We start from the raw sequence: 26,838 nt of genomic DNA, 5'->3' as shown, positions 1-26,838 counted from the left end.
TCTGAGTGCTTTATTCTCAGGTCCACTGATCAGGACCTCGGATCACGTACGACGTTCCCCAGCACACATGCCACATGCCTTTGGTTGTGTCTGGGGGGCCTACCCGGTCAGTCGGGGACTGCGCTTGCTGTGAAGACGGGACACGGCACCAACCATCGCTGCGATGGTTCGTTTTAGGAGTCGACGCGGCTGGGCCACCGGGTGCCCCAGTAGTTGGTCACACATTACCCTGGATGTTCCTACGAGGGTGTCTTTAGGTGGGGTTAACATCGCAACGGGTAGACTGAGTAAAGCAGACTGCTCTCCCGCTGTGGTGGGCCTCGTCCAATCCGCTGAAGGCCTGGGTAGAACAAACAAACAAACAAACGAACGAACAAAAAACAATTCCCCCGCAGGCTGGCCTCGGACTTCTCTGCGACATTAGCTCTCAATTCTACAGCAGACCGCTTTCCAACTTGAACTGGAAAATCGACTCCCTTGGGTCTCAGCCTGCCAGCCCAGCCCAGCCCAGAAATGTGGGACCCCCCAACCTCCATGACTGTGCGAGCCGATTCCTGTAATAAACCTCCTTGTATATAAAATTTTTTTTTTAATTTTTTTTTTCAACGTTTATTTATTTTGGGGACAGAGAGAGACAGAGCATGAACGGGGGAGGGGCAGAGAGAGAGGGAGACACAGAATCGGAAACAGGCTCCAGGCTCCGAGCCATCAGCCCAGAGCCCGACGCGGGGCTCGAACTCATGGACCGCGAGATCGTGACCTGGCTGAAGTCGGACGCTTAACCGACTGCGCCACCCAGGCGCCCCTACCTCCTTGTATATAAACACACACCATATCGGTTGTGTTTTTCTGGAGACCGCTGGCTGATACGATACTGTATCGCCCAATAATTTGGAGGCGAAGCCCCTGGGAGCAATTTATTTTACAAATTAAGGGCTAAGGACTCATTTACTGTCCCTGGGGAGCAGTGTGCTTTCCCCAAGGACCATATGAACTCAAAACCTTTCCTTCTTTCCCTGCTCCCTTTGGCCGCCAGGAATTCGTGGTGCCATCCCGACCACCCTGGAGGACGTCGTGGGCAGCAGAGAGGTTTTTCTGGTCCCACCTCGTCCACAGTTTCTCCTTCCCTATTTAATGTGTGCTTTCCCTTGACCCTGACTTCTTATTTTCGGGTATCTGTTACTTCCGCAGAGTGCTGGGAGCCGACGATGGACGGCCGGGCCAGGGTTTTGTCTGGAGGGTTTTCTTCCCCTTCCCACTGGCCCCCGGACGATCCGCCGGGAAGGAGCGGGCTGACAATACGCACTCGGGGGCTGGCCAGACCACAGTCGGACGGCCGTCCACACCGCCGTGGTGAGAACGCACCAGATAGTTTGGGAGGCCTGAAGACCAGGGGTGAAGATAGCCTGGAGGGACGGCTTCCGCAGGCATCGCGAGCAACCTGCCGTTGGCTTTGGTTAAGGTCATCTGCCTAAGCTGCCCATCGCCAGGACCACCCGAGCCGCGGAAGGCCACGCACTCAGGCCCAAGACCTGGGGGAACCAAGGAAACATCTCGACCGCCCCAGCCCACCCCGGCGGTGAGCGCTCCTGCGAGCAAAAGGCCTTTACCGAAGGCAGATCCCAGAACACTCCACCACCCGAGAGGATGCCCCCCACGCACATCAAACAGCAGCCGTTCCCGCACGCGTCCCCGCTGAGCCCACCCCTACCCGTCCTGCTATCGCTGGTGATAAGAGAGTGGATGGGACAGGGCGGTCATTTCTCTCTGATTCTCCTGCTGCTTGATTTCCCTCTGAGGACACGACGAGGCCAGCTGAAGGCCAGAGGGTTTGTTTTCCTGACAGGCAGCAAATGCTCCGTCAGAGGCACGGGGTGAGGCCACGGTCTGGCCTCAGAGGGCTTACAGGGAGGTGGGGAGGGGGGCAGGCATTTAGGGAAAGGGGCAGCCCTGAGGCACACCGAGGGCATCGTTCTGGCACTTCCCGGCTCTGTGCTGTAGGCGGGGCGGTCGGGGGTCTCTTTCCCAAGTGAGAAGGTTGAATGGGACGGGTCCGTTGAAAGGGTGCAACCAGGTAGGATACGGACAAAGCTGTGTAACAAAGAGCCCCCAGACACGACGGCGGGCGCAAGATGGATGGTCACCTCGCCCTTTCGCGACAGCCTGCAGTTTGAGGGCGGTGCGGGGTGGGCCAGGGGCTCCCGGCCGCGGGACTGCCCAAGGAGCCGGACTCTTCCCACCACGTTGCTCCCCCGTGCCCAAGGGCACCAGTGTCCTCTCCACTGTCTCCGCCAGCTTGCGGTCTAGCCCGACAGGGAGAAGGAGAGAGGGCCTCCTTCCCCGGGGCGCGGCTGACCGCTGCGCGCCTCCCTTCCTCCCACATCCCGGGGCCCGCAACTCAATCCCACGGCCACACCTGCCACAGGAGCGCTGAGGAAATGGCCTCTGGCTGGGTGGCCCTGCGCTCAGCTAAGCAGTTCGGGGTTCCGGCACTAGGGGGCCCGAGGGGGCAATGACTTGACCCTGTGGGAAAATCGGGAGCCACGGCCAAGGTTACCCATACCCGAGGGGGCCGGCAGGTGGCCTCACGGCCCTGCTCGTCATTCCAGCCCCCAGCCCCCCGAGCTCACAGGGGAGAAGCAGGTACCAATCACCGCGCCCGTGCACGGCCACCAGGTCCAGGGAGTCGCAGCCAGGCTCCCAAGTCCTCTCCCGCCCACCACGTTCTGGGCCCACAGACGCTCCACGGACCCCTCCGGACTCCGGGCTGGCCAGAGGAGAATCGCCTGCACTGCCGTGGGTGTCCCCTACGTGGGGACCCTCAGGCGCCCCTCCCCTCCCCTTTCCCAGCCCCATTCAGGCTGGAGGTGGATGATGGCGAGACAGGTGGGGACCCTCCTGCTCGTCCAGCCCGACAGGACCGGGAAGGTCACACCCCTTCACGACGCACGGCTCTTATCCCCTCTCCTCCTCAGTTTTGTGGCTTCGGCCACACTCTGGGGAGGACCAGAAAAGTCCCATCCGACACGCTGACTCACGCGCGCCCCCCGCCCTTCCCCAGGGAAGCTTCGGGGCCTTCCTGCAACCCGGCTCTCTGGGCACGGGTTCTGCTCTTCGGGGCTTCGGGCGATGGCCATGCGGCCCCCGTCTTGCAGATGGGCGCCTGGGCCCCGGGGAGGTGGAAACGTGCGCCCGGGTCAGCGGGGAGGAGGAGAGGCCGTGGCAAACCCGGCAGGACGGCTGGCCCAGAACGCACACCCGGAACGGCCCCCTCAGCGGGGCGGGGTTCCCTCCCGCTCTCCCCGGGCACCTCCCGCACCCCGGCTGCTTCCTCCAGGATTTCCTCAAATGCCCCTCGGTCCCCCCAGCCTCAGTCTTTGCACACGACCACCGGGGATCTCCAGAAACACTCCGCCCGTGGCTTCTGCAGCCCCACACCTGCCCTCCTCCTCCCTCCCCCTCCTCCCCCTCCTCCTCCTCTCTTCTTCCCCTTCCTCCTCTTCCTTCTCCCTCCTCCCCATCCCCCTCCTCCTCCTCCTCCTCCTTCCTCCCTCTGCGGATCCTAAACTTGCCTTGAGCTTTCCAGCCGTGGGACCCTTGCTGTTCCTCCTGCCTGGAACGCCACTCCTCCGCTGTCTGCCGCTCGGAGCCCCTCCAAGTCCTACCTCTGGCGACACCTCCTCCGGGAAGCCTTCCCCAGACCCTGAGAGACGATTAATGCCCCTTCCCCTATGTGTATCCCTGGGGCGCTCTGCCCCCCTTAGAGCCCTGAGGACCATCTGCCCGGTCGGGTATTATTTACACACGGCTCGTCTTCCCCGCTCAACCGGGAGCTGCCGGAGGCAGGGACCACGTCCTCGTCCATCTTGCCCTGTGCGGAGCCTGTGCAGGTGCAAACATCAGTGCGGGGGTGGAGGGGTGCGAATGGGGGGCAGGGGGTGGGGAACGGAGTCCCCAGTGACCCGTGCGGCGGAGGCTCCAGACCTCGTCGAGGCTCCTGGCCCTCCCCACAGCGCCAAACTGCTGGGGGTCCCTCGGCGGCCACATCTGGCTTAAAAAGGAAATTCGCTGCTTCGGGACTTAACTCTTTTTATTTTTAGACCCGGTGACTCATCTCCATCACGGGGGCCCTGCAGGCCGCTCTCGAGGGAGATGGCGGAGGCTGGGCGCCTGTTCCCCGGCCAAGCGGGGTTGGGGGGGAGAGGGGCAGGGGCCCGGCTGTCCTGCCGCACCGGGGGGCCGATGTCCAGCTGAGAAGTGAGAGGTCACTTGCCTTCCACCTGCCCCTCCAAAACATCCAGTCTCAGGAGGCCGGGGACACCGGAGGGGGCGGCTGGGCAGAGGTAACGTGTGTCACGTCCCATCCGGGGAATGAAGTCAGGGCCGGTGAGCTGTCTGGGGGGGTCTCCCCTCTGTATCCTGTTCTCACACGGACTGGCCACGGAGGCTCCCCGGGGGTCAGGGCACCCGCCCGGCCGTGACCTTGTCAGTGACCCTCCTCCAGGGGAAAGAGCTGGGCGCCAATCCCCGCGGTGCAAAGAGTGAGCCATTTCCCACGCTGCGAGGCCTGGTGGGACGGGAGGCGGGACGGGAGAGCATCTCTGGTGACGGGATTAGCACACAGACCGCCTCCCCTGCGCCCCAGGCGTCCCTTCCTTCCCTACTCACCCCTGCCCCTAGACACACAAAGACGGACCCTCCCCAAGTCTCTCCCCGGCCCCTCCCCTCACAGATTCTCACTCGCTGCCCTTTTCCAACTTGTATAACCTACTTCTTTAGTTCTTTCTTAAAAAAAAAAAAATACGTGCACCTCAGGGCACCTGGGGGGCTCCGTCGGTTAAGCATCCGGCTTCGGCTCAGGTCAGGATCTCACAGTTTGTGGGTTCGAGCCCCGCGTCGGGCTCTGTGCTGACAGCTCAGAGCCTGGAGCCTGCTTCGGATTCTGTGTCCCCTCTCTCTCTGACCCTCCCCCGCTCATTCTCTCTCTCTCTCTCTCTCTCTCTCTTAAAAATAAATAAAACATTAAAAAATTTTTTTAAATACACGTACTTTACAGAAAAAATAGAAAACCCACAAAAGCTGATGTGGAGCTCAAGAACAAGACAAGGAACGTGGGAGGGGAGACGGGAGAAGGTATCTGTGTTGTCTCGCAAGTACGCGGACGGGCTCCGGAGAAGACACAAGAAAGCAGCACCACGGCCACACTTGCTGGTGGCGGGGGGGAGGTACGTGGCTCGGGGAGGTGGGGAGCAGGCTGGCTTTGGGGGGATGCCCTTCTGTGGTTGTCGGGGGGAAGGCGGTGGGCAGGGAAGGAAGGGGCAGGTGTCAGGAACATCCCCAAGGCCACCCTCACTGCTGACCCCAACTGCACGTTCAGGGGTGCCCAGGCCACCCCGAGGTGCATCACTCCTTAGAAGGACTCCTTACCCCCCGGGGGATCCATGCTCAGTGTGGTGGTTTATTACAGCAAAAGGGCACAGCTCAAAATCAGCCAAGGACAGAGGTGCATGGGGCAGAGTCCGGGGAAGCTCCGTGCAGAGAGCTCCTGCGTCCTCTCCTGGTGGGACCACGGGCAGTGCCAGCCCCACCCGTAAGGATGTGTGACACACACAGCCAACCAGGAAGCTCCCCCCTAAAGCGAGCTCGGTGTGCAGTTTTTGTCAGACTCGACCCCCTAGATACGGTTGACCTCCCACCCGTCCAGCCTTCAGTCTCCCCGCCCCCTTCTGGAGATGGGGAGGAAACTGTGTGGCCAAAGCCCCTGTAAGAAGTCACCTTGTTAGACTGTCCCACGTGGCCCAAGGTCCCAGGCTGACAAGGACACTCAGAGCATTGCCAGGGCCTAAAGATCCCCTCCCAGGGCAGAGACCAGAACTCCCTGTGGGTACTTCATTCATTACTACCCAGCAATTCACGTAAAGGAGATGACTAACCACGCCCACGACGCTCCTGATTGTGGCACGGCCAACCCCGGGGCACAGGGAACCCCTGATCCCAAGTAGATCCCGTCCCCCGTGACGATTAGCCGCTCGACATGTGAGCAGCCTCCGTGCTCCCCACAAAGGCGGTGGCTGCGTTCTGTGCGTCTGGGCTAAGCTGCGGTGACATCTGCCAGAGCGCGTGGCCCAGAAGCTTGCTCCGGACGGGGCCTCGGTGTCAGCCGTCTGAAGGTCCGAGCGGAGCGCCAGGACCTCCCGCAGGGCGTGGGGCATCGCAGCGGGAAGCGGGAGGGACAGACGTGGTTAGGTCTGCCCTCAGGGGTCCGGGTTGACCCTCGTCTGCCCCTGCCACGTTCCATCCCCACGGCCGGCCTTGCGTGGGCATCCCCACCAGCCCCTTCCCTCCCTCCCAGGGTCTCCCGTCCCCGGGCAGTCTCACCTGCAGCATCCAAAGTGTGCTCCGAAACCGACAGAAGGGAGCAGAAGGGAAGGGAAGCTTCCGAGCGGCTGACACAGGTGTTCTGTTCGCTGCTCTTATAAATGGGGTTTTTCATGCCAACGTGTGCTCGTGCAGTCGGTGGCTTAGAAACCAAGCCATCCATCTCACTGCCAGTGACCCGAGCGTGTCCTTCTCCTCCCCAGGGCTCCTACCCCTCCTGTACCTGCCACCTCTTCTCCAGTCCCTCAGGCGACGCCCCACCCGGAACCACGTCCAGCCCCCGTGAACGTCTCCCCCTCGACTCCAGGGTTGGGTGATGATGCTGCTGGTACTTCCCTACCCATCAGGATAGAGAACAGCTCCCTGTTAGGAGAGAACTTCCTTTTCGGGTTAAAAACGTATCAATCTATTATCTACTTCTGTTTTTGATGAGTTTTGAGGTTGGATGCGCCTTTTACCCCAAGACCTTTGGAAATACACCGAAGGAAACTATCAAGTTATGTCTCTCTTCGGAGCTATTACTGTGGTAAGTTGCATTAACTGACTTTCTGGTATCCAACCCTCCCTGCGTTTCTGGAACCCACCCTACTCGGTCATGATGTTTTACCCCTCTGATGTGATACTTAATTCAGCGATTCGTACTTTTGCGTCAATATTTCTAAGTGACATCGACAGGCATTTCCTGTTTCCGTGTGTCTTCGGGGGACTTGGGTCCCAGTGAGATGCTTACTCCATGGAACTGACAGCACTCCTTTTGGGAGCTAGAGCACTTTAGTGTTGAGTATGGGCGGTGGTAGGGGTCCTCCGTTGAAACATCCTGGGCCTTCGTGCCTTGTTTTAAAGGAGATGCTGCGCATGGTCTCAGCCTGCCAGTAACCAAGGCTGTGGGTAGACCCGCCCCCGGCTTCCTATTGGGATTGTAAGATGCTCTTCAGCAGCAACGTCAGGAGACTTTGAAGAAATGAAGGCTTGGAGCCACAAATTACACGGCACACCTGGGGCCACACAGCAAGGTCGCAGCGGGAGAGACAGAGAGCGTATGACCTTTCGTTCAGGTCAACGGTGGGGGGCTAGGGTTTCCAGAGTTCACTCTTTAGTGATGAATTTAGAACATAGGAATGGGATCGATTGTTAGGGGGGTTTTTTCCCGCAAAAATGCCACTGAAATACACACTTAAAAATGATTGAGATGGGGACACCCGGGTGGCTCAGTCGTTTAAGCCTCCAACTCTTGATTTCGGCTCAGGTCATGATCTCGAGGTTCGTGGAATCGAGCCCGGCATCGGGCTCTGCACTGACAATGCAGAGCCTGCTTGGGATTCTCTCTCTCTCCCTCTCCGCCCCTTCCCCTCTCTCTCTCAAAATAAATAAACATTTTTTTAATGGTTAAAATGGTAAATTTTACCTTGTGTGTATTTCAACACAACATTAAAGAGAAAAAGGAGAAGGAAATACATAAGAAATGTTATTTTTTAAAAATCCAGGACTTGGGGACATTTGTTAATTCTATCACTTTGTTATTACGCTAACTTCCTCTCTTCGTTTCTGTCTTCCGTTTCTCTTTGCTTTGTTCTATTGTTCTTTTTTCAATTTATTGAGTCATATACTTAATTCATTGATTTTCATCCTCTCTCATTTGTATAGTATTTACGGCAATGACTTTTCCTGTAAGAACAGCTTTGGCTGCATCTCATAAGCTCTGCTGTGTAGTACTGATGTTATAACCTCAAACCATCCTCCAGAAAGCTCTCTTACCGATGACACATGCGTTCCTATAACACACAGCACACCTGCCCACCAGGGCTCATTGTCTCTATTGTGAAGTTCTGGCACAACGCTGTGCAATATAAAAATAACGTGAGCTGCACGTGCGCTTTAAGATTTTCTAGTAGCAACATTAAAACGCATTAAAAGAAACAGGTGAAATGAATTTTAGTATTTTATTGAACCCAGTCGTGTCCAAAATACGATTATCATTTCGGTAATGTATCATTTCAATCAGTATCTCTTCATTGGCACTGACCACCCTTCCAGTACTTAATAGCCACGTATGCCTAGTGCAGATCCAGCATCCGTGACCAGGGTCCGGGTCTCTCTGCCCACTTCTCAGCTCCCAGCCTGCAAGCCGCTGTGTTTTCTACGTTGTATCCACGGTGCTTTCACATTGTGAGGGCTGAACAATGCTTGCCGGGTTGAGCACAACATCTCCCCCTCCATTTATCCGTCTGCTGGCCCTTGTTATCATTCATTTACCCATCAGCATTTCGTGTCCCAAATGAGGACAATTGCAACGAATGGCAAAGGGTCAGTGGCAGAGACGGCCAGTTGCCCGTCTAATATCCACGTGGCCTTCCTTTAATTTTTTTAATGTTTTATTTATTTTTGATTTTTTTTTTTTTTTAAATTTTTTTTTTTTTCAACTTTTATTTATTTTTGAGACAGAGAGAGACAGAGCATGAGCAGAGGAGGGACAGAGAGAGAGGGAGACACAGAATCTGAAGCAGGCTCCAGGCTCTGAGCCATCAGCCCAGAGCCCGACACGGGGCTTGAACTCACGAACCATGAGATCATGACCTGAGCTGAAGTCGGAGGTTTAACTGACTGAGCCTCCCAGGCGCCCCTATGTAGCCTTCCTTTATAATAGAATCCTCACATGATCTAGGGTGGCAATGGGCCCCGCTAACAAACTCCACTTCTCAGCCGCCCCTGCATGTAGGGGGCTGCCATGTGACATGACTCTGGTTTATGAGATATAAATCTAAGGGTTTTAGGTGTCAGAGAATTGCCTCTCCCTCTCTATCACCCTTTTTTCTCTTCCTGCCTGGAACGTCACTCAGGATGCCTGGAGTAGCAGCAGCCTGTTTGTGACCATGAAGACCGAAGCTGCATGTGAAGAATGCCAGAGCAGAAATATGGAAGGATCTGAGCCCGTGATAATATCATGGGGCTGCCATACCCCGGTCCGGGAATCCCAAGTGCCAGACCTCTAGCTACACGACAAAATAAACATGAAGGGGGAACAAAAGGCTTCTCTCGTTTAAGTCACTGTTTACTCGTCTGTCACTTGCAGCTAGATGTGGTTGCTGCGTGATATCAGGCCAGGGCACATCCCGTCATTCACTCAGACGCCGCGGCTCGAGTGCCTGTTCTGAGCCGGGCAGGCGTCATAAGGCTGTAGATGGCCGGCCTGGTGCATCGCTGCAGAGACCCGCGCCCAGCAGAACGTATCCGTTGTGAATCAGGACACAACGCAAACTGGCTTCGGCGGCGGGGGGAAGAAAGGTACCGACCAGTGTGACTCCAAAGGGGCTCGAACAGCCCTGGCAGAATCTGGTTTTTTTGCACGGTCCCACGTTGGCAGGAGCCTCCAGCTTCTGTCCCCTCTGCCAGGCCACCCCAACAGCAGGGGCGGCGGTGAGAGCCCCAGCATCCTGGCTCGCTGGACCAAACGGCGCACCTCAAGTATGGGCCGAAGCGCCATCACACGCCCCCGTGTGCACACGCGGGCTGCACGCAGATTACTCGCAGGTCCGCGACTGGAGACCCATTAACACGCCGTGTGCTGGGACTCTTCCTCCGTCGGGTGGGGGCGGGGCCTGCTATGCGCGAGGTACAGGGGTCTCCTGGGACCGGGAACGTCGCGTTTGAAACCTGGGTCCGTCCCAGGCGAACCGGAATGAATGGCCACCCGCCCTCCTTTGATACCCGATCCTGAGAACACACGTGGTTCTTCTTAAAGAGACCAGTAAAATCACGCGTGATTTTAAAAGGGCATTGAACGCCGTTTTCCTTCAGGGCAACGAGATCACCTCCTCCCCGGACCCCTACCATCAGGTTCTGGACGCGATGGGGGCGTGAGTTCTGTTGCTCCCACAACCCCCCAGGCCAGCCGCCCTCCAGCCCCTGATGAATCAACGCACACCAAGCCCCTCCCACCACCACCACCACCACCACCCCGCAGACTCTCTGGACCCTCATCCAGAAGAAAAGATCCTCATCGGCCATCCGCCCCCAGACACCCCCCCATCAAAATCTCTCGTGTGGGTCAGCCCCGCCCCCAGAAGGTCCCCGGCCCTGAGGTTGCCTGGAGCACGGCAGGTCCTTCGGGAGCAAAACTAGATCTCCTCGGTGCCGGTGAGTTCATCAGGTCCCCCCGCTCCCCCGGCTCGGGCCTGCGGTCCCTCTGCCGGGACGCTGCAAGGCAAGACAGGTGGCACCGGGCCGGGCCTTCCCGAGTCTGCTCGCCCAGGTCAGCAACACCAGCTCCCTAAGACTCTGCTCTGACAGGTGTCCCCGGTCCTGGGCAGCCAGGCGCCAGCCTCCCAAGGACATCTTGTCCCTGCCCCCGCTTCTCCGTCTGGGGAACCCGGCCATCGTGTTTGCTAAAATCCGCAGGGTGATTAGAAGGAGCCACCAGGTCAAGAACCTCAGAGCCACCGGGTGCCGCTCCGAGGCGGGGTGTGACGGGCAGGCGCCGGCTCCTGGGGCTCGAGTCAACCCTCCCGCCTGCCCGCCTTCTGAGGCGCGTCTCAGCCACACGCTTCCAAGCACCGAGGGAGAGAGGCACTCTCTGGGTCCCTGGTTTCTCTCCTGCACTGTCCTCCACGAGTCCAGCAGGGTGCAGGCTGGGGGGGCTGCCGCCCCACCCCTCGTCCAACCCTCCTCTACCCTTCTGAGGAGGGAGGGATTATTGCGCCTATTTTAGAGACAGAGATTTCCTTCCCCGCGGCCAACCAGAGCCGGACTCGAACTCAGGTGTCGAGCCTGTCCTGAGACCCTCTGGGGGTCTGCTCTGGGGAAACCAAGGCAGCCGTCTGAACTTACTATTATCCCTCCGGGGGGGCAGGAGGAAGCCGAGGGGCAAGGCAGCGTTGGGTGGCAGGGCTGGCTCGTGACGTGGCCACGTCTGTCCCCTCGGCGCCCACCCCAGCCCCTGTGGCTCATCCCCACCTCCTCCCGCAAACATACTTACAAAGACGTGGAGGCAGAGCGGACCGCGCCCCCCACGATCGCTCCCTCCAGCTGCGGACCCCAGACCCTGACGGACGGACAGACAGGCCGTGGTGGCCCCTCTGTCCCGACATGGGACGGGCTGGTGACCAGGACAGCTCAGGGCCAGTGGGTGGGGCGCCACGGTCCATCTCTGCCCTGCGGGTAGGAGCCGGGGGTCGCTGGCCTGGCCCTGCCCGCACGCCCTCGGCTCAGGAGAGGCCGCCTCTGGGGCGAGGCCGCCTCTGGGGCAGCGCCCTCCTGGAGGGGCTGGTGGGGGGAGGGTGACGCTCAGAGTCCCCGGCCGGCAGAGGCCCTAGTCCTCCTTGGGCTTCTGGGGGTGCCTCCGGGCCAACTTATAGTCTATGTAGGTCCCGAGGCAGGACCAGAGAATGAAGCGGGCTAACAGGACAATGACCAGCAGGACCAGGAGCGGGTCAGGGCCCGTGCTTCCCTCCCACCAGGAGGCCATGCCGAGGGTGGGGGCCCCCACTGGGGTGCGGGCTGTGCTGGGGGGGAGGGGCCTGCTCCCCTGCTCCCCCCGATCGGAGCCCGGGCCTCCCCGGCGGCGAGTGACAGGCCAGAGCGCGAGGCTCGCGGCCTCCCCGGTCAAGAGGCCCGGCCGCATTCACGGGCCCACAATGGTCGCATTGTGGCGAGGCCGCGAGCGCCCCCCTCTCCGCCGGGCTCCCCGCTCGCCAGCGCTGACGTCACCCCCGGGCGGCTCCGGCGGCAGCTGCCGGGCGAGGCCGGCCACCTTCTCGGCGCTTCCAGCCGCCCACGCCCGCGCTTCCGGCGCGCAGACAATCGGGCCCTTTCTCTGCCCAATTAGCTATCGCTCGGCGGCAGGGGGGGGCGTGGCGCGGGGAAGGGGACGCGGGGAAGGGGAGGGGACGCGAGAGGACCCCCCCTTCCCCCCCTCCGCCCGCGAGGGGGTCCGTGGGGCCCGCGCCCCCGCGCGCTGCCACCTGCGTGCGGCGGGACAGACCTGCTCGCTCCCCGCTCCCCCTGCGGAGGCCCTGGCCCCTCCCACCTCCACCCCGCGCGCGCGGGTCCCTTCTCACCCTCACCGTGACCCTCGGCCTTGATCGAGCGGGCTCGCGGCTGACCTGGAGCCTCAGCCTGTCTGGGCACCGACCCCTGGAGGGAAAGTGAGGCAGGTGGCTGGGGCCTGACCCGAAGGGCGCGGTGAGTGCGGGTCAGGGGACCAGCACGCTGCTGGGTGCCGGGGCTCCAGATCCCCGACGGCCCTCCCGCCGCCAGAGAGGATGCCCCGAGAAATGTCCCCACACCATCGCCGAAGGGACAGCCTCCACCTGCTGTTATCTGCCTGCCACACACACACAAGCCCAGATGTGCACGCACCCACGCACCCACAGCCCCGCACCTCTGCACACCCTGCCCACCCCCCACCTCGGACCTTCCCCAGCCAAGCTCTGCCTGGGGGAAGAGACAGTGCGGGCACCTCCTCAGACCCTGTGGTCTCATAAGGCAACGGGGCCCCACCTGGAGCTCAGAGGGCCCGGCGGCAGGAGCCGAGGTCGCTGAGAGCGCGTCCCGGGGGGCCCAGCGCGTACTCACCCCGGAAAGCGTGCCGTCCCCCCGCAGGTTCCTGGTCAGGGAGAAGGCTCGGGGGCCTCCAGGACTGCCGGCCACCTGATGCCCCTTCCTGAATTTCTTCTCTATCTGCAAAATAAGAATGTGTTCCTTCCAGCCCTCCCAGAAGGTTCTAAGGAATAAATGCAAAGGCTCTGACAAGGAGCGCAGCCTAAGATGGGCAGTGGTGTAGGGAGGCAGCCCTCACCTGTGGTTTTCCTCAGTGAGAAGCCAAGCGAACGTGTGTCCCGTGCTCACCACGGGCCAGTCCCAGGATGAGCCCCACCGGCGCCCTCGCTCAGCGCTCACCCCCCACTGGCTCAGGTATCAGCCCCAGTGAAAGGGCACCGTGCCCTACTTTGCTCTCTGGGTGGCAGATGACTTTCTCTGCCTCTGTCCACAGAGCGAGCGGCCACCAGCGGACCTGGCCAGGTGACCCAGCACATTTGCTGACCCCGACTGTCACAGAGGTACGGACGTGGCTTCAAACCTATGTGAGAACTTAGCAGGAGCCCAGCGTGGAGGCAGGAAGCGCACAGGGCGTTCTGGAAGATGTGGCCACTTGGCAAGGGCTTCCAGAATGTTGCAGAAAGTCCTCAGGGGTGTTCAGGAGCCACCTGCCTGGACACACCCGTCTGCATCTGGAGCGAGGTCCCAGGGGGAAGCAGCCATGAACGCGGGGAGGGAGAAGGGACCGGTTCCTGAGCAGGCATTTTGCTCACCTGAGCGGTCAGCGTCTCCAGGTGGGCGTTCTGGGCGAACCCAAGGCACCGAGCGCACGCCAGCTCCCGACCTGGCAGGTGGGGACAGGGTGGCCTTGGGTAAATCCCTCTGTTTGCCAAGCACACCATGGGACCCGCAGAGTCAACAGCGTCCCGGTCACGTGGCATCCACACACCCAGAAGCTCTGGGATCACGGAGGCCTCCCAGATCCTGCTCAGATGCCCCCGGGCCCCAGAGTCAGCGAGGCCAAGGTCAGCACGCCCTTCGGGAGAGGAAGTGAATGTCCCCAGCCCCCGGACAGTGTCACGGCTGTGCCCCCCGCCGACTTCTCCCAAGAAGGGTGTACGTGACACACAGCAGGTGCAGCAGACCCTAGACGGATAAGGCGGCCGTCGCCCAGAAGGAGAAAATATTTCGGCGATGAGAAAGTGCATCAGACAGGCCAGCTCTGATGTCACGCAGTTCCCACCGTGTCCCATGGGGTGGGCACCACGTGCTCCCCACTCTATTCATCTTACAGCTAGCAGAGGTGATGGGCTTGGGGCACGGTCGGGGCTGCACCCTGGTCTCTGGCCCCCGACCCCTAGCTTCAGTAGCTCTTTACTCCTCCAGGGAACATGCTGTGGGGGCCGCCCAGCACCGCGACCCAGGACCGGCTGGGGGCAGGGGGGAACAAACGCCCAGCTCCCTGCAGATCAGGACAAACCCAAAGGTCAAAACAGGCCCCAGAATTCCGCTCCAGATCACCGTGAACTTGGGACATCTTCCCGGCTTCCCCCTTCCCTCCTGCCCTCCCCCTGAACACACCCCGTGACAAAGAGACGAGTGTCCCCCTTAAAGGGAGTCAGAGTTTCCCACGACGCACAGAGCTGGGCAGGGGCGACCCCAGCCCGGGGGGGTCTGGGACGGAGGTGTGGCCCAGTCCGCCCCCCGCCCCCCCACCCAGACCAGCTCGCACTGCGGGTGACAGCACCGGAACCAGCCCCAGGGGCCCCATTTCAGTTGGCGGCTCTCATCGGGGCATCCTGCGATGCCCCGGGCCTCAACTGCCTCCTCCATAAAAGGGGGCAATAGCCCCTTCCCTGTGTCTGTGGGTAAGGCCGGGGGTAAGCCTGCTTTGCCGGGGAAGTACGTCACTGTTCAAAGGCGGCCGGCGGCCAGCGGACTTCAGGGACTCCAGGGGAGGAGCTGGTCAGTGACGCTGGCCCCTCTCCCCCGGGGTCCATCCGGCATATCACCCTGGTTTCGGTCGGTCGGTTGATTCTGTTTTCCACTTTGACCACGGCGCTGACGTCCTCTGAAATCTCTGACGTGCGTCTAGCCCGCGAGCTCCCACCAGATCCCCCCCCCCCGTCCTGGCACCTAGAAGGCGCTCAGCAGGAAGGTGTCCCGTGTACCGGGGCCAAGAGCCCAAAGGGAAGGAGGCCCCTGTGTCCATGAGACCGGCCACAACTGTGCCGAGAGCGAGGCACTCGGAGGTGTTGGCGGCTGACCGACCAAGATCATCATTTTTCCTTTGTATCCAAGCAAGACACGCTTGCGCTCACCAAAAGGAAACGTGCGAACCCCGCGGAAATGCGTGAGTTAGGAGAGAATGTGTCAACCACTTCTGCACGACAGACACGAGGCGGGGGAGACGGCGAGGGCCGGTGCGCAGCGGGGGCGAGCACCCTGGGGCGGATTGAGGCCGGTTTACCTCTCCCCCCACCCCCGCCCCGCTCTCGGAAGACTGCGTCTCAAACCCCTCAAGCCAACAGAACACGCATTTCGAAACCGGGTTTCCCCTGAAACGCCCCGTTCGGAACTCACAGACGGGCGGAAATTAATTTTCTTTCCTCCTGCACCACAAAAGCAGATTCGAATCCCAAACAGAGGGACGAGTGGGGGGAGGGGGCAAGTGGCCAAAGCCGCCTCCTCCCTGGAGGGGCGCGGGGGCGGGGGGGGACCCCGCACCGGCCGCCTTGTCTCCCGAACCGGGTATGGCCCCGGCCGTTTGAAACGTCCCGGCTGCAGGCAGGAAGCCGGGCCCGGGGAGAACGCACTTGAGCTGAGTTATACCCCACCGGCCTTCCAACATCTGAAAGCTGGCGTGTAACTTTGCTCGAGGTGATCAAACAGCTAGTCAAGGACGCTGTCAGGAACAGAATGAAATTCCAAATAAATTAGCCATGTCCGAGAAGCCAATACAACAGCGGATTAAGGCTCACAAAGGAAACACAATTTATTCAGCCTACCTTGTCAGAATCCTTAATAACCCTGCCCCCTCTTTCTCACCTCGGGCCGAGCCCTCGGACGGGAAGGGGCAAAGCGGACCCCGCTCAGAACGCGGGGGGCCACGCGTCTGGGCGTGCGTGCCGCCCAGGTGAGGGTTACGTGGTCACCAAATCGTGCTTTTACGAAGGGCTCGGCGGAGACCCCGCGTGCCGTGCCAGGGGGCGAGATGTCGCCGAGGCCGGCCGGGAAGCATATGCGGCCGGCTCACGTCTGAATGCGAGTTCATACATTAGAATACGGGACGTGGGGGCCCAAGGGAGGAATATTAACCACTTCTGCTTAACTCTTTGGGTGTGGGAGGGAGAGGCATCCTGCCCACCTCTTCGTCAAGGCCCATTCCGGCAGGGGGCCTCTGGTCCCCCCCACATCACTCCATTTTTCGCAGCCTCGAGTAGGTCGCAGGGACCCAGAGCCCCTTGCAAATACTTGGTATTGTCTGATGGCATTCATTAATACCGACGACAGCGCTAAAAACAATTCCTTTTTTTTTTATCAACGAACCCAGACATCTTTCACAGGCCCCGGCCAACGCTCTTGGAAAGAGTTAACCGTTTGGCAGCTTTGGGGAGGCACCTTTGAAGGCTCTGTGGGGATGTATCTGCTTTGCCTAAAGACCTCAGTCAGCCCTTTCTTCTTCACAGGGAGGCAGGGGGAGAGGCCGGGGAGGGGGGTGGGGGGTGCTTGGCCGCCCCGAGGCCTTTGCAAAAGAAAAACAGTGGGAATTCTGACGGGAAACTGGAAGGAAGGGATCCTCCGTGCGTCTGAGGCAGGGAATATCAAGATGCTTGAGAAATACACAAAATAAAGATTTTCCCAGAAATGAAAAGAGAAAAAAAAAAGAGAGAGAGAGAGAGAGAGATGACCCAAGTATTATTATTACTATTTTTTAAACATAAAGGAGGGGCACCGGGGTGGCTCAGTCGGTTGGGCGGCCGACTTCGGCTCAGGTCACGATCTCGCGGTCCGTGAGTTCGAGCCCCGCGTCGGGCTCTGTGCTGACAGCTCGGAGCCTGGAGCCTGTTTCAGATTCTGTGTCTCCCTCTCTCTGACCCTTCCCCGTTCATGCTTTCTCTGTGTCTCAAAAATAAATAAACGTTAAAAAAAATTTTTTTTAAATAAAATAAAATAAAATAAAATAAACATAAAGGAAGTGTGGTGAGTAGGGTGGGAAGAAAGATGGCAGCCGTTTCCCAAGCGCCCCTGGGCCTCGGTTCCCTTGCTCTTACCTATTTGTAAATTTAAAAGGGAAGCAGAGGATGGGGACCGGGGACGGGGAGACGCTTGTGAGGCCCTCGGCACGGGCCAGAGAGCCACAGGCGAGAGGACACCGTGGGCTCCCAGAGTTGGACTGAGCCACGGGAAGGTGCCACCAAATGAGGGTCACGGGAGAACCGCCCACAGCCACCCCACGGGCTCGTGTCCTCGTGCCTCCTGGAGTCTCCGTGCTCACCAGCGGGGGCCGGTGATCGGATCCCAGGGGCAGGATGGCTCAGACTAGCCCGGGCCGGCCCCCGGCCCCCGGCCCGCGCCGGAGACTCGCGCTGGCACCCGTCGGCAAACGCGGTTCAAGTTCTTCTAACCCCCCGCTTCCGCCTGCCCCCTGGCTTCCTCTGCTGCGCCGGGTCGGCCCCGTGACGCGCAACTCACGGCCACAGCGGTCCAGTCGCGGGGACAGAATAGGGCAAAGGCCAGTATGTGAGAGGAGAGGGGCCCAGCGGTCTTGACAACTTATGAAACACATTGGCGCACAGACCCAGACATCCCGGAGTCCAAGGTCACACAGGTGGCCTAAAATGTACCTGGATTTTGCTTTAATCAGGTACGTCCCGCCTTGAAAGAAGAACCTATTAGCTAGTTGCCTCGCAGGGCCACACGGAGAGGCCCCCGGGGCTGGGCAGCGCAGCAGGAGCGAGGGCGGGAGTGGCCGTCACCGCCGTGACCAGAGGTCACCTAGTGGGGTGTCCCCTACGCCGCAAGAGGCAAGACAGGTTTGCGGAGTGGGGTTTGCGGAGGTTTGTCGGGCGACGCCCCAAGCCCAGGACGACTGGGAGCAGCTTCGGCCGTTAGCGTGGCTCGTGCTTGCCAGGATCCAGACCTGCAATTATGGAACGTCAAGAAGCAGCCGGAGAGGCGAGGCGGAGCTGAGGTCCGGGGCACGGGGGGACCCTCCACCGGCCTCTCAACAGCAACGGGGAAGCAGAAAGCACACGTTCACATGTTCTGGGTGTTGGAGTAAATCAGCCAGCTAAAAGTATACATTGAGGGGCGCCTGGGGGGCTCCCGTCGGTTGAGCGGCCGACTTCGGCTCGGGTCATGATCTCGCGGTCTGTGGGTTCGAGCCCCGCGTGGGGCTCTGTGCTGACGGCTGGGAGCCTGGAGCCCGCTTCGGATTCTGGGTCTCCCTCTCTCTCTGCCCCTCCCCCCCCCCACTCACACTCTGTCTCTCTCTCCTTCAAAAATAAATAAACATTAACAAAATTTTTTTTGTAAACTATAGGCAAAACACGTGGGGGAAACTGGGGGAAATATAAACAAGAACACTGTAGAAAACAAGGAAAATCAGGTCCACCTTGGGGAGGTTAAAATGAGACGTCAAACGTATGACCGACGGCTTATCAGTCGAAGAGGGGACACGTTCTAGGGCCTCGCATCCTTGGAAGGAACGTAAAACGCTGCTTGACTTAGGCATGTAAAAATTTACGACACCCGGTCACAGCCTCTGGGGTCCCCACTCGAAGAACAGAGACTGAACCTCTGAGGTGCAAAGCGGGAGAGGAGACAATCAAATGAGAAAAAAATAAACACGGTGAAAGACGCCGTGCTGACCTTTATACAGCGTTCCGGGGCTGTCTCCGCCTTGACTTTCAGGTTTCGGCTTTAATTCTGCCTTCTGAGAGGGGCCCCCCGAGGACCTCCCCATCCAGGGCTCCGTCTTCAAGGCTGAGGCACAGTCCACGCTCGTTATTCGTGGACCCCTTGTTTGCAAAGTCACCTGCTCCCTGAACTGTCCTCCTCCAAAATCAGTCCCTGTGGCACCTTAGTGATCTCTGGCAGGCGCACAGCACCAAGGCTCCTGACACGCGCTTTCCCGGCCCAGGGCAGACAAAGCTCGAGGCTCAGCAGATGGCCTTGCACTTACCCCCGGGGGCCGGGAGGTCTTTGTAACACACGAGAGCGCAGAGAAGTGAATCTGAACCCACGAGCGGGGTCTCCAAGCTCTGCCACGGGTTCCCGCTCCGCCAGCTTGTCCGAAGATGATGTTCACGTTGCCTCAAGTCTCCTCCCAAATCCGTCTCACAAATGCCCCTTCGTGACCTTGACGGAGCCTGACCCAGCTTCCCAGTCCCTTCAGCACCACTGGCCCGAGAGCATCTATGCCAACCGAGCGGAGTCACCGCCCTGGGAGCAAACCCCTCTCTGCGTCCCCCAGCCCGTGGGCTTGGACACCAGCCAGTCACGGTCCTGGGTGCGGAGAAGACATCGCAGACCTCGAGGGCCGGCCCCTTTCCCAGAATGCACACGGGGGCGTGGTGATGCCGCGGGAAGGCCGCACTTAAGTGCGGGTGCCCCCAGCTGCGGCCTCCGGAGAGACCCCTGGCCACCAGCTGAGCTGCTCCCGATTCCTGGTCCACAGACACTGCCAGTGTCGGCTGCTGCTGTAAGCCCTCGATTCTTCTGGAAACGAGAGACACCTGAGGACTCCCCCTGTTCTTCTGGGCCCTTCCCTTCCCTGCAGGCCAGGGTCAAGCTCACCCTCCTGCCCCTTCCCGAGGGGCCTGCCCTCGCACTCTGGGCGCGGATTTCACGCTCCCCGGGGCCCGCTCGGGAAACCCTGAGGGGGTCGCCGGTCTCTCTTGGGCCTTCGTTCCCTCCTCTCTACAGTGGGGGTGATCTCGCCCATCGAGGGGCACCCGGTGACGTCTGCACACGTTCTTGGCTGTCACGTTGCGTCGGGGGTTGGTAACTGGCTTCCAGCGGGTAGAGGCGTCGGGTGCTGCTCACACCCTCGCAGACACGGGACCCGATCCACCCAAACCACCGGCGGTGCCACAGCCCAGGAACCTCGATCTCGAGGATTTGGCGAGACGCCCACGACGGAGAGCCCGACGCACAGACGGCCCGTGACAAGGGTGGGTCCCCTTCTCTTCTCCTTTGCGGGGCTCCTGTGCCACCAGGGGTCCCCCAAGCCCTCCAGGCCCCCAGCGGTTGGCCCGGCCGATGGCACAGCCTCCTTCCTGTCCCCCAGGTGCCAGGGAAGGGACACATGGCCGCTGGGCCCAAAGCAAGATCCCAGAGCAGGAATAAAGCAGCCTGAGCCTCTCTCTTACCTATCTGCTGGCCCGAAGTTCACAGCGAAACCAACAGGACCCCGGCCTCTCCTCCGCCAGGTCGGGGCGCCCTCCCCCACCACGGCCGCCCGAGCCTTCCTGGCCTCCCAGCTAAGGAGCATGGTCTCTCCCCCCCTCGGGAGCTGGGTGGCCGCACTTCCCCACGGGAACACCTCTGGCTTTAGCACCTGCCAGTCACGGAAAGCGTTCGGGTCGGAGAGAGAAGGGTCAAGAACGTGCACGAGGAATGTCCCAGCCCAAATCCAGAAGCTCCGACTCTGGTGCTTCGCGGGATCCTGACCCTGGAAAACAAAACAGGCCGATAAACTGGCTGTTTCTGCGAAGAGCCCGCCGGGAGCTCCAGACCCAAGGTCTCAGCAGGACCGCCTGCCGCTGAGGGACGCCAAGAGCCTCCCCTGTGCTCCTGCCCCGCCCGCCCCTGTCCCCCCAGACGGAAGAGTCTGCACACGGGCTGCCTGGCGTCCCCTTGTCGCCCCCGAGAGCCGGCCACAGACAGAGTATCGGGCCACACCAGGCCCTGTACTAGGGCCGTCCTGTCTTCGTTCACAATGAAACCCTCTCAGTCACGGGCAGCATCGGCAAGGGCCCTGGGACAGCCAGCCCCCGCTCGCCCTGGACCCCAAATGACCCCTGGGTGATTTTCCCTGCAGCACGAGCTTGGTCGCCTGACCGGGCGTTTTGTGAGCAGCCCCAACGGCCTCTCTTCATCTCCCCTCGAGATCCCGACCCAAGATCCTGAGGGACCCAAAAAATCATGTCATTCAACTCTCAAATGGCCCCACTCAGCCTCAACCCTGCTTTCCATGGTCCCCTGGGTTTTGTTATTTTTTTTAATGTTTATTTTTATTTTTGAGAGAGAGACAGAGCATGAGCAGGGGAGGGGCAGAGAGAGAGGGAGACGCAGAATCCGAAGCAGGCTCCAGGCTCTGAGATGTTCAGCAAAGAGCCCGACGCGGGGCTCGAACCCACGAACCGTGAGATGGTGACCTGAGCCGAAGTCGGACGCTCAACCGACTGAGCCCCCCGGGCACCCGCATCGGGTTTTGTTATAATTGGTGACACCCACTAGGTGGATGCCTCCGAGGTCATTCATTCACACTGCAAACATTTATTGAGTGCCTATTGTGTGCCAAAGACCATACACGGGTTCGCTATGACTCCCAAATCCATCAGGGGCCTGGGGAGTCTACCCATCACCTTAAGGAGCATTGTGGGGAGTCGAGGCCGCGTTGAAAAGACTCGCGTACAGGCTCGTTCTCACGCGCAGCTGACACCGCGAAAGTCCGTGGGCGTGCACGACCACGCTTCGTGGGGAGAAAACACAAAACGAGAGAAATCCGTGACCAGAAGGAGCTTACACGCCAGAGGGCAGGCAGCCCCCTCACTCTGAAATAACCACGCGTCAGCCATCATCCCAGGTCCCCGCGGGACTGCGATTTGAAACGGCCCGACGCAGAGAGAGCGGGAAAGCAACACGGTGCCGGGGGAAATTGGGAAGGCTTGGTTCCGTGCTCAGCTCTGCCGCTCATTACGACACATAACTTATCCCTCTAGAGCTCGGGTTCCCCACCTGAGAAATGAAGCCATAGACGGAAACGTGAAACCTACAGTTATGGAATGTCGACAAGAAGGCAGAGGAGAGGGGCGCCTGGGTGGCTCAGGTAAGCATCTGACTTCGGCTCAGGTCATGATCTCACGGCTTGTGAGTTCGAGCCCCGCGTCAGGCTCTGTGCTGGTAGTTCAGGGACTGGAGCCTGCTTCAGATTCTCTCTCTCTCTCTCTCTCTCTCTCTCTGCCCCTCCCCTGCTCACTCTCTGTCTCTCAAAAATAAATAAAAAATTAAAAAAAAAAAAAAAAGAAGGCGGCAGAGGAGAAACTCTCTGTGATTTTGAATGGGACCAAGAGCTCCCAGAGGGGACTAAGCTCCTAAAAGGGTCCTGAGACACGGACCTAAAAGAACACATCGCACATTCGACCTCATCAAAATGAAAGACTTCCGCTCCCCAAACAACGCCATTAACAAAATGAGAACACAAGCCAGCGGCTGGGAGAAATAGTTGAAAAAATACACATCTGATCAATATCTTAGGTCCAACATATACAAAGAGTTCTCACGACTCAATAAGACAAAACAACCCAGTTTTCTAAGGGAGTGTCACCGAAGAAGGAAACTGGGCGTCACATAGGCAAGTGAGCGATGCGGGAAGCATCGTTCGATCGCAGGAGATACTTAGGAAGGTGGCTAAAGTTTGAAGTGGACGACATCAAGTGCTGACAAGATGTGGGGGGAGTGGGGCTCTCAGACGTTGATGGCGGGAATGAAATGCGGTGGCCGCGTCGGCAGAGTCTGGCAGTGTCTTATCAAGTTGAACATCCATCCCGCCTTCTAGCGCGTACCCGAGAGAAAGGAGCCCACGTCCGCTAAGACCTGGATCCCGATGTTCGTAGCTGCCTTATTCGTATTAGCCACAACTGGAAACGACTCAAGTGTCCAAAAGCAAATTACCGTGTGTTCATACGACTCAGCATCCAGGCAACACTCAGGAATGTTCAGGAATGTTCAGGAACGTTCAGGAATGTTCAGGAACGTTCAGCAGTAAGAGGAACTAAGCACAGACACGAGGACTCAGATGCATTATGCTAAGTGACAGGAGCCAGACAGCAAAGGCTGTGAACTTACACCTGCATGAAATTCTGGAAAAGGCAAAAACACAGACACAGCAAACAGCCCTGTGCTCTTCAGGGGCTGGGTGGGGAGAGGCCTCGCCTGCACCTTTGGGGGCAAGGGTCCGGTCCGATCCCCTGATTGTAGTGGTGTATACCTTTATCGAAAGTCATCAGGGGCTCCTGGGGGGCTCGGTCGGTTGAGCGTCCGATGTCGGCTCAGGTCGTGATCTCGCGGTTCGTGGCTTCGAGCCCCGCGTCGGGCTCTGGGTTGACGGCTCGGAGCCTGGAGCCTGCTTCCGATTCTGTGTCTCCCTCTCTCTCCGCTCCTCCCCTGCTCTTGGTCTCTCTTTCTCTCTCTCAAAAATAAACATTTCAGGGGCGCCTGGGTGGCTCAGTCCGTTAAACGTCCGACTTCAACTCAGGTCACGATCTTGCGGTCCGTGAGTTCAAGCCCCGTGTCGGGCCCTGTGCTGGCAGCTCAGAGCCTGGAGCCTGCTTCGGATTCTGTGTCTCCCTCTCTCTGCCCCTCCCCTGTTCATGCTCTGTCTCTGTCTCAAAAATAAATAAACGTTAAAAAAAAACAATTTTTTTAAATAAACATTTCAATAAACTTTTAAAAAGACATTAAGCCATCAAAAGGGTGACTTTTCCCCTATGCGAAGTACATACAGCTTGAGAACTCCCCCTGCCCCCAAAATTAATCGCCCTCTTCACTGGAAGTCATAAAGTCGCAGTAAGAAGACGACCACGTCCCGTGTGGCACACGCAGTGCTGAACGACGGATGTTCTGGGTCCCCAGCGGTCACCTATCCCACGGGGCCCGTGTTCTCCCCATTTGACAGAAGAGCAAAGGGAGGCCTGGGGAAGTGCAGCCGGCGGGCATCACCAGCAAGGATGTGATGCAGTCAGGCTTTCTATGCCGGCCTGACTCCAGTATCCACACCCCAAACCGCTGACGCCGTCCCGGGAGACTCCTCCCCTCGATCGCCAAGCTGCCTGTCACCTTCGCCCACTTTCCAGACGCAGGGAGGAGGCCTCAGGGGACTGGCTGCCCAGACTCACAGGGAGAGAGGGAGCCGGGTCTCAGTGGTCAGCAACACTCTTCCCCCCACAACAACCTTGAGGATGGAAAAGACCCGAGACTCGGCAGGAGTGAGGCCTGGGGAGAGCCAGGCTCTGCCCTCAGGAAGCTCACGGCTCCCTCTGGCCCAAGGTCACATCCTAGACCAGGGCGTGTGGCTGCCCAGACCACTTCCACGGGGGCCCAGTGGAACGGAGGCCGGTGGGGAGAGAGGGGGTTTCGTGGCCACAGCTCAGGCCTGGGGGGGGGGGGGCGAGGGTTGGAAGAGGACAGGGGTGTTGCCTCCACCCTGCACCCCATGGCGTGGCCGAGGGGTCTACAGGAACAGGCTAACAGCCCCCAGCAGTTCTGGAAGCCCGGCCACTCGGTGAATGCCCGGCTCGGGGTTCAAAGCTGCACGTGCAGAACGCCCCATCTAGAGGCAGGAATGCGCCGTGTCCCCGTGGCTTTGGGAGGGGGGGGGGGCGTCCCTGGGGGACAAGACCCTCTCCTCCCCAGTTGCCTCAGAACGGCCTCCTCGGGACTCGCGCCCCGGCTGCACCCCCCACGGGCCAGCCAGCAGCCGCTCTGCGCCTCGGGTCCCTCCCCTGCAAGGTGAGAACTGAAATCCCGTCTGCACCCCCGTGTCTCCCAGCGGCGTCAGGGCGACCGAATGTGCACGGCGCGGTGACGGAGGCCGGGCGCACCTGTAGCCCCAGCCCCGCCCCTTGAAGGCCGAACAGCGGTGCCAGGAGGCCGAGGTGGCCCGGCCCGGAACCGCTCCGAGCGGCCGCGGGCGGCCGGACGGCGCTTTGCCCCCCTGCTGGCACGTTCCAGGCCGCGCACAAGGCCATCTCGGTGGCAGACGCAGGGGACGGCCTCCTGGGTCTCCACGCAGGGCCAGCACAGCGCTGAGCTGACCGCGAGGAGGACCTACAGGGATGGGGACCCCAAGCCGGTCAGGAGGCGGGAGGACATCCGCTCAGACCCGCACAGGTGATAGGAAAACACCACCGGCCTCCCGTTCCGGCCTCCGATTCCCCCCAGCCTCAACCCCGCCCGGATATCGGGGTCCATTCGCTCAGGAAGCCCCCGGCGTGGGCCCCCCCACGGCCCCCAGGCCGGGAGCTGAGTTCCTGGAAGAAGAACGGGGCCGGTCGCCTTGAATTAAGACTCGTGGGCCTTTGGGGCCTTTGCTCTCAAGGGTTCCTTCTCCCATCAAATGCTAACGCTGCTAATAATTTATATTTACAAGTGCATTGCAACGAAGACAAATTAATCCACTTTGCATTCCATTCCCAGGGGCTGCCGTAACACGACACAGAGACCAGAAATTCATTCCCTCCCGGCTCTGGAGACCAGAAGTCGGAAATCAAGACGTGGGCAGGGCCGCGCCCTTCGAGCTTCTGGGGCTCCAGGCGCTCCTGGGCGGTGGCCGTGCCCCTCGGTCTCTGCCTCCGAGTCTCTGCTGGGCCTTCTTGGAAGGACACCAGTCATTGGAGCAGGGCCCAACCCTCGTCCCCCATGACCTCATCGTAGAGAATTACTTCTGCAAAAGGCCCTGTTTCCAAGTAACAGCACAGCCTGGGGGCCCCAGTGGACGTGAGTTTTAGGGGGACACTCTTCAACCCAGTACATCCATTAAAACGTTTTCCGCGACCCAAAAGTTAGCTTTCAAAATTCTGACTTTAAAAGAAATGAGGAAGTTTTCGCGGGCCCTCTGGGGACGCCACCTGGGTACCTGGCCACCCCCAGCAGCTGGCACGGTCCCGGTGGGCGTGCAGTAGGACGGGCACTGGCCCCGGGCCCCGGGCCGCGTGGGCTCGGCCGCTGCTGAGGGAGGGGTCAGGCCCGGCCCGCGTTCTCCGTTCTCGGTTAGTCCCTTCGGCCTCCTCCCGGGTGCTGGGTGGATTGCTGTGGTCTGTTCCGTCCCCGGGCGCCTTCCACTGGCCGCCCTGCCCGAACGGCTTCGCTCGGGCAGCCACCGGCCCGGCTCCAGGATCCCGACGTGCACGCGGAGGTTAGAGTTTCCTGACACGGCTTTAATTTTTCAAATAGCAGTCCGGTTACCAAGCACATTGGCACCTGGGCCCAGTTCCCCCACGACTTGGCAGGGCCCGCGGGAGCCGCTGGCAGTGATGGATGCCGGGGGGCCCCGTCACCCACCCGCCCGGCCACCCGCGCCAGCCCGGGGACCGCGCGCGGCCAGCCCCCGGCAGCTGCGAGGCCTGAGTGCCAAGAGGCAGAACGGCTTCTCCCGGCGTCGGGATCCGGCTGGGCAGGCTGCCTGGCCTGGCCTCCGGGAGCCGTGTGCAGGGAGGGCCTCTCCCCGCCCCCCGCGTCTCACGCTCCCTCAGCCCCCGTCACCGAAGTAAAATCACTTCGAAACCAGAAAACAGGAAGGGATTCAGAGACCCAGAAGTGGAGGGAATGTCACCGTTAGAGGGTCCGATCCTCTCAAAGTACGGGCGGGGGGGACACCGAGGCCAGGGCCGGGACGGGACCCGGGGTTCTGGCCGTCAGTGGAGACGAGTACTCAGCCGTCCCCAGGAGGGTGGGAGCCAGCCTGGCTGGGGTCAGAGCCCACCTCTGCAACTCTGTAAGGTGGGCCTCGGTCTTCCCACCCACAAAATGGGAGCGGTGCAGCACCAGCTTCCCAGGGGCACCATCAGGATGATAGTGTTCAACGCGAGCCCAGACAGAGGCAAGCCCCGGGGACTGGCCCGCGTCGCCCACAGGGGGGACGCGCAAGCCCGGGACGGGGGAGGTCCCGGAGGAAGGTCAGTCAGACCCCTGTGGCAG

General features: G+C 60.2%; 1 protein-coding gene across 1 annotated transcript; it reads right to left on the bottom strand.

The window, feature by feature from the left end:
• Positions 1-9,406: 9,406 nt before the first annotated feature.
• On the bottom strand, positions 9,407-15,127 carry SMIM38 (small integral membrane protein 38). The gene is made up of 2 exons (XM_043581936.1): positions 12,949-15,127; positions 9,407-12,507 (listed from the first exon to the last, which is right to left on the bottom strand). The coding sequence occupies exon 2, from the start codon at positions 11,993-11,995 to the stop codon at positions 11,684-11,686; it is 312 nt and encodes a 103-aa protein (XP_043437871.1). The 5' UTR covers positions 11,996-12,507; positions 12,949-15,127; the 3' UTR covers positions 9,407-11,683.
• Between the last annotated feature and the right edge of the window lie 11,711 nt (positions 15,128-26,838).

Source organism: Prionailurus bengalensis, chromosome D1, assembly GCF_016509475.1.
Source record: "Prionailurus bengalensis isolate Pbe53 chromosome D1, Fcat_Pben_1.1_paternal_pri, whole genome shotgun sequence".
Lineage (NCBI taxonomy): Eukaryota > Metazoa > Chordata > Mammalia > Carnivora > Felidae > Prionailurus > Prionailurus bengalensis.
Note: the sequence above shows the minus strand (reverse complement) of the source record. Positions and strands in the feature narration are given on the sequence as shown.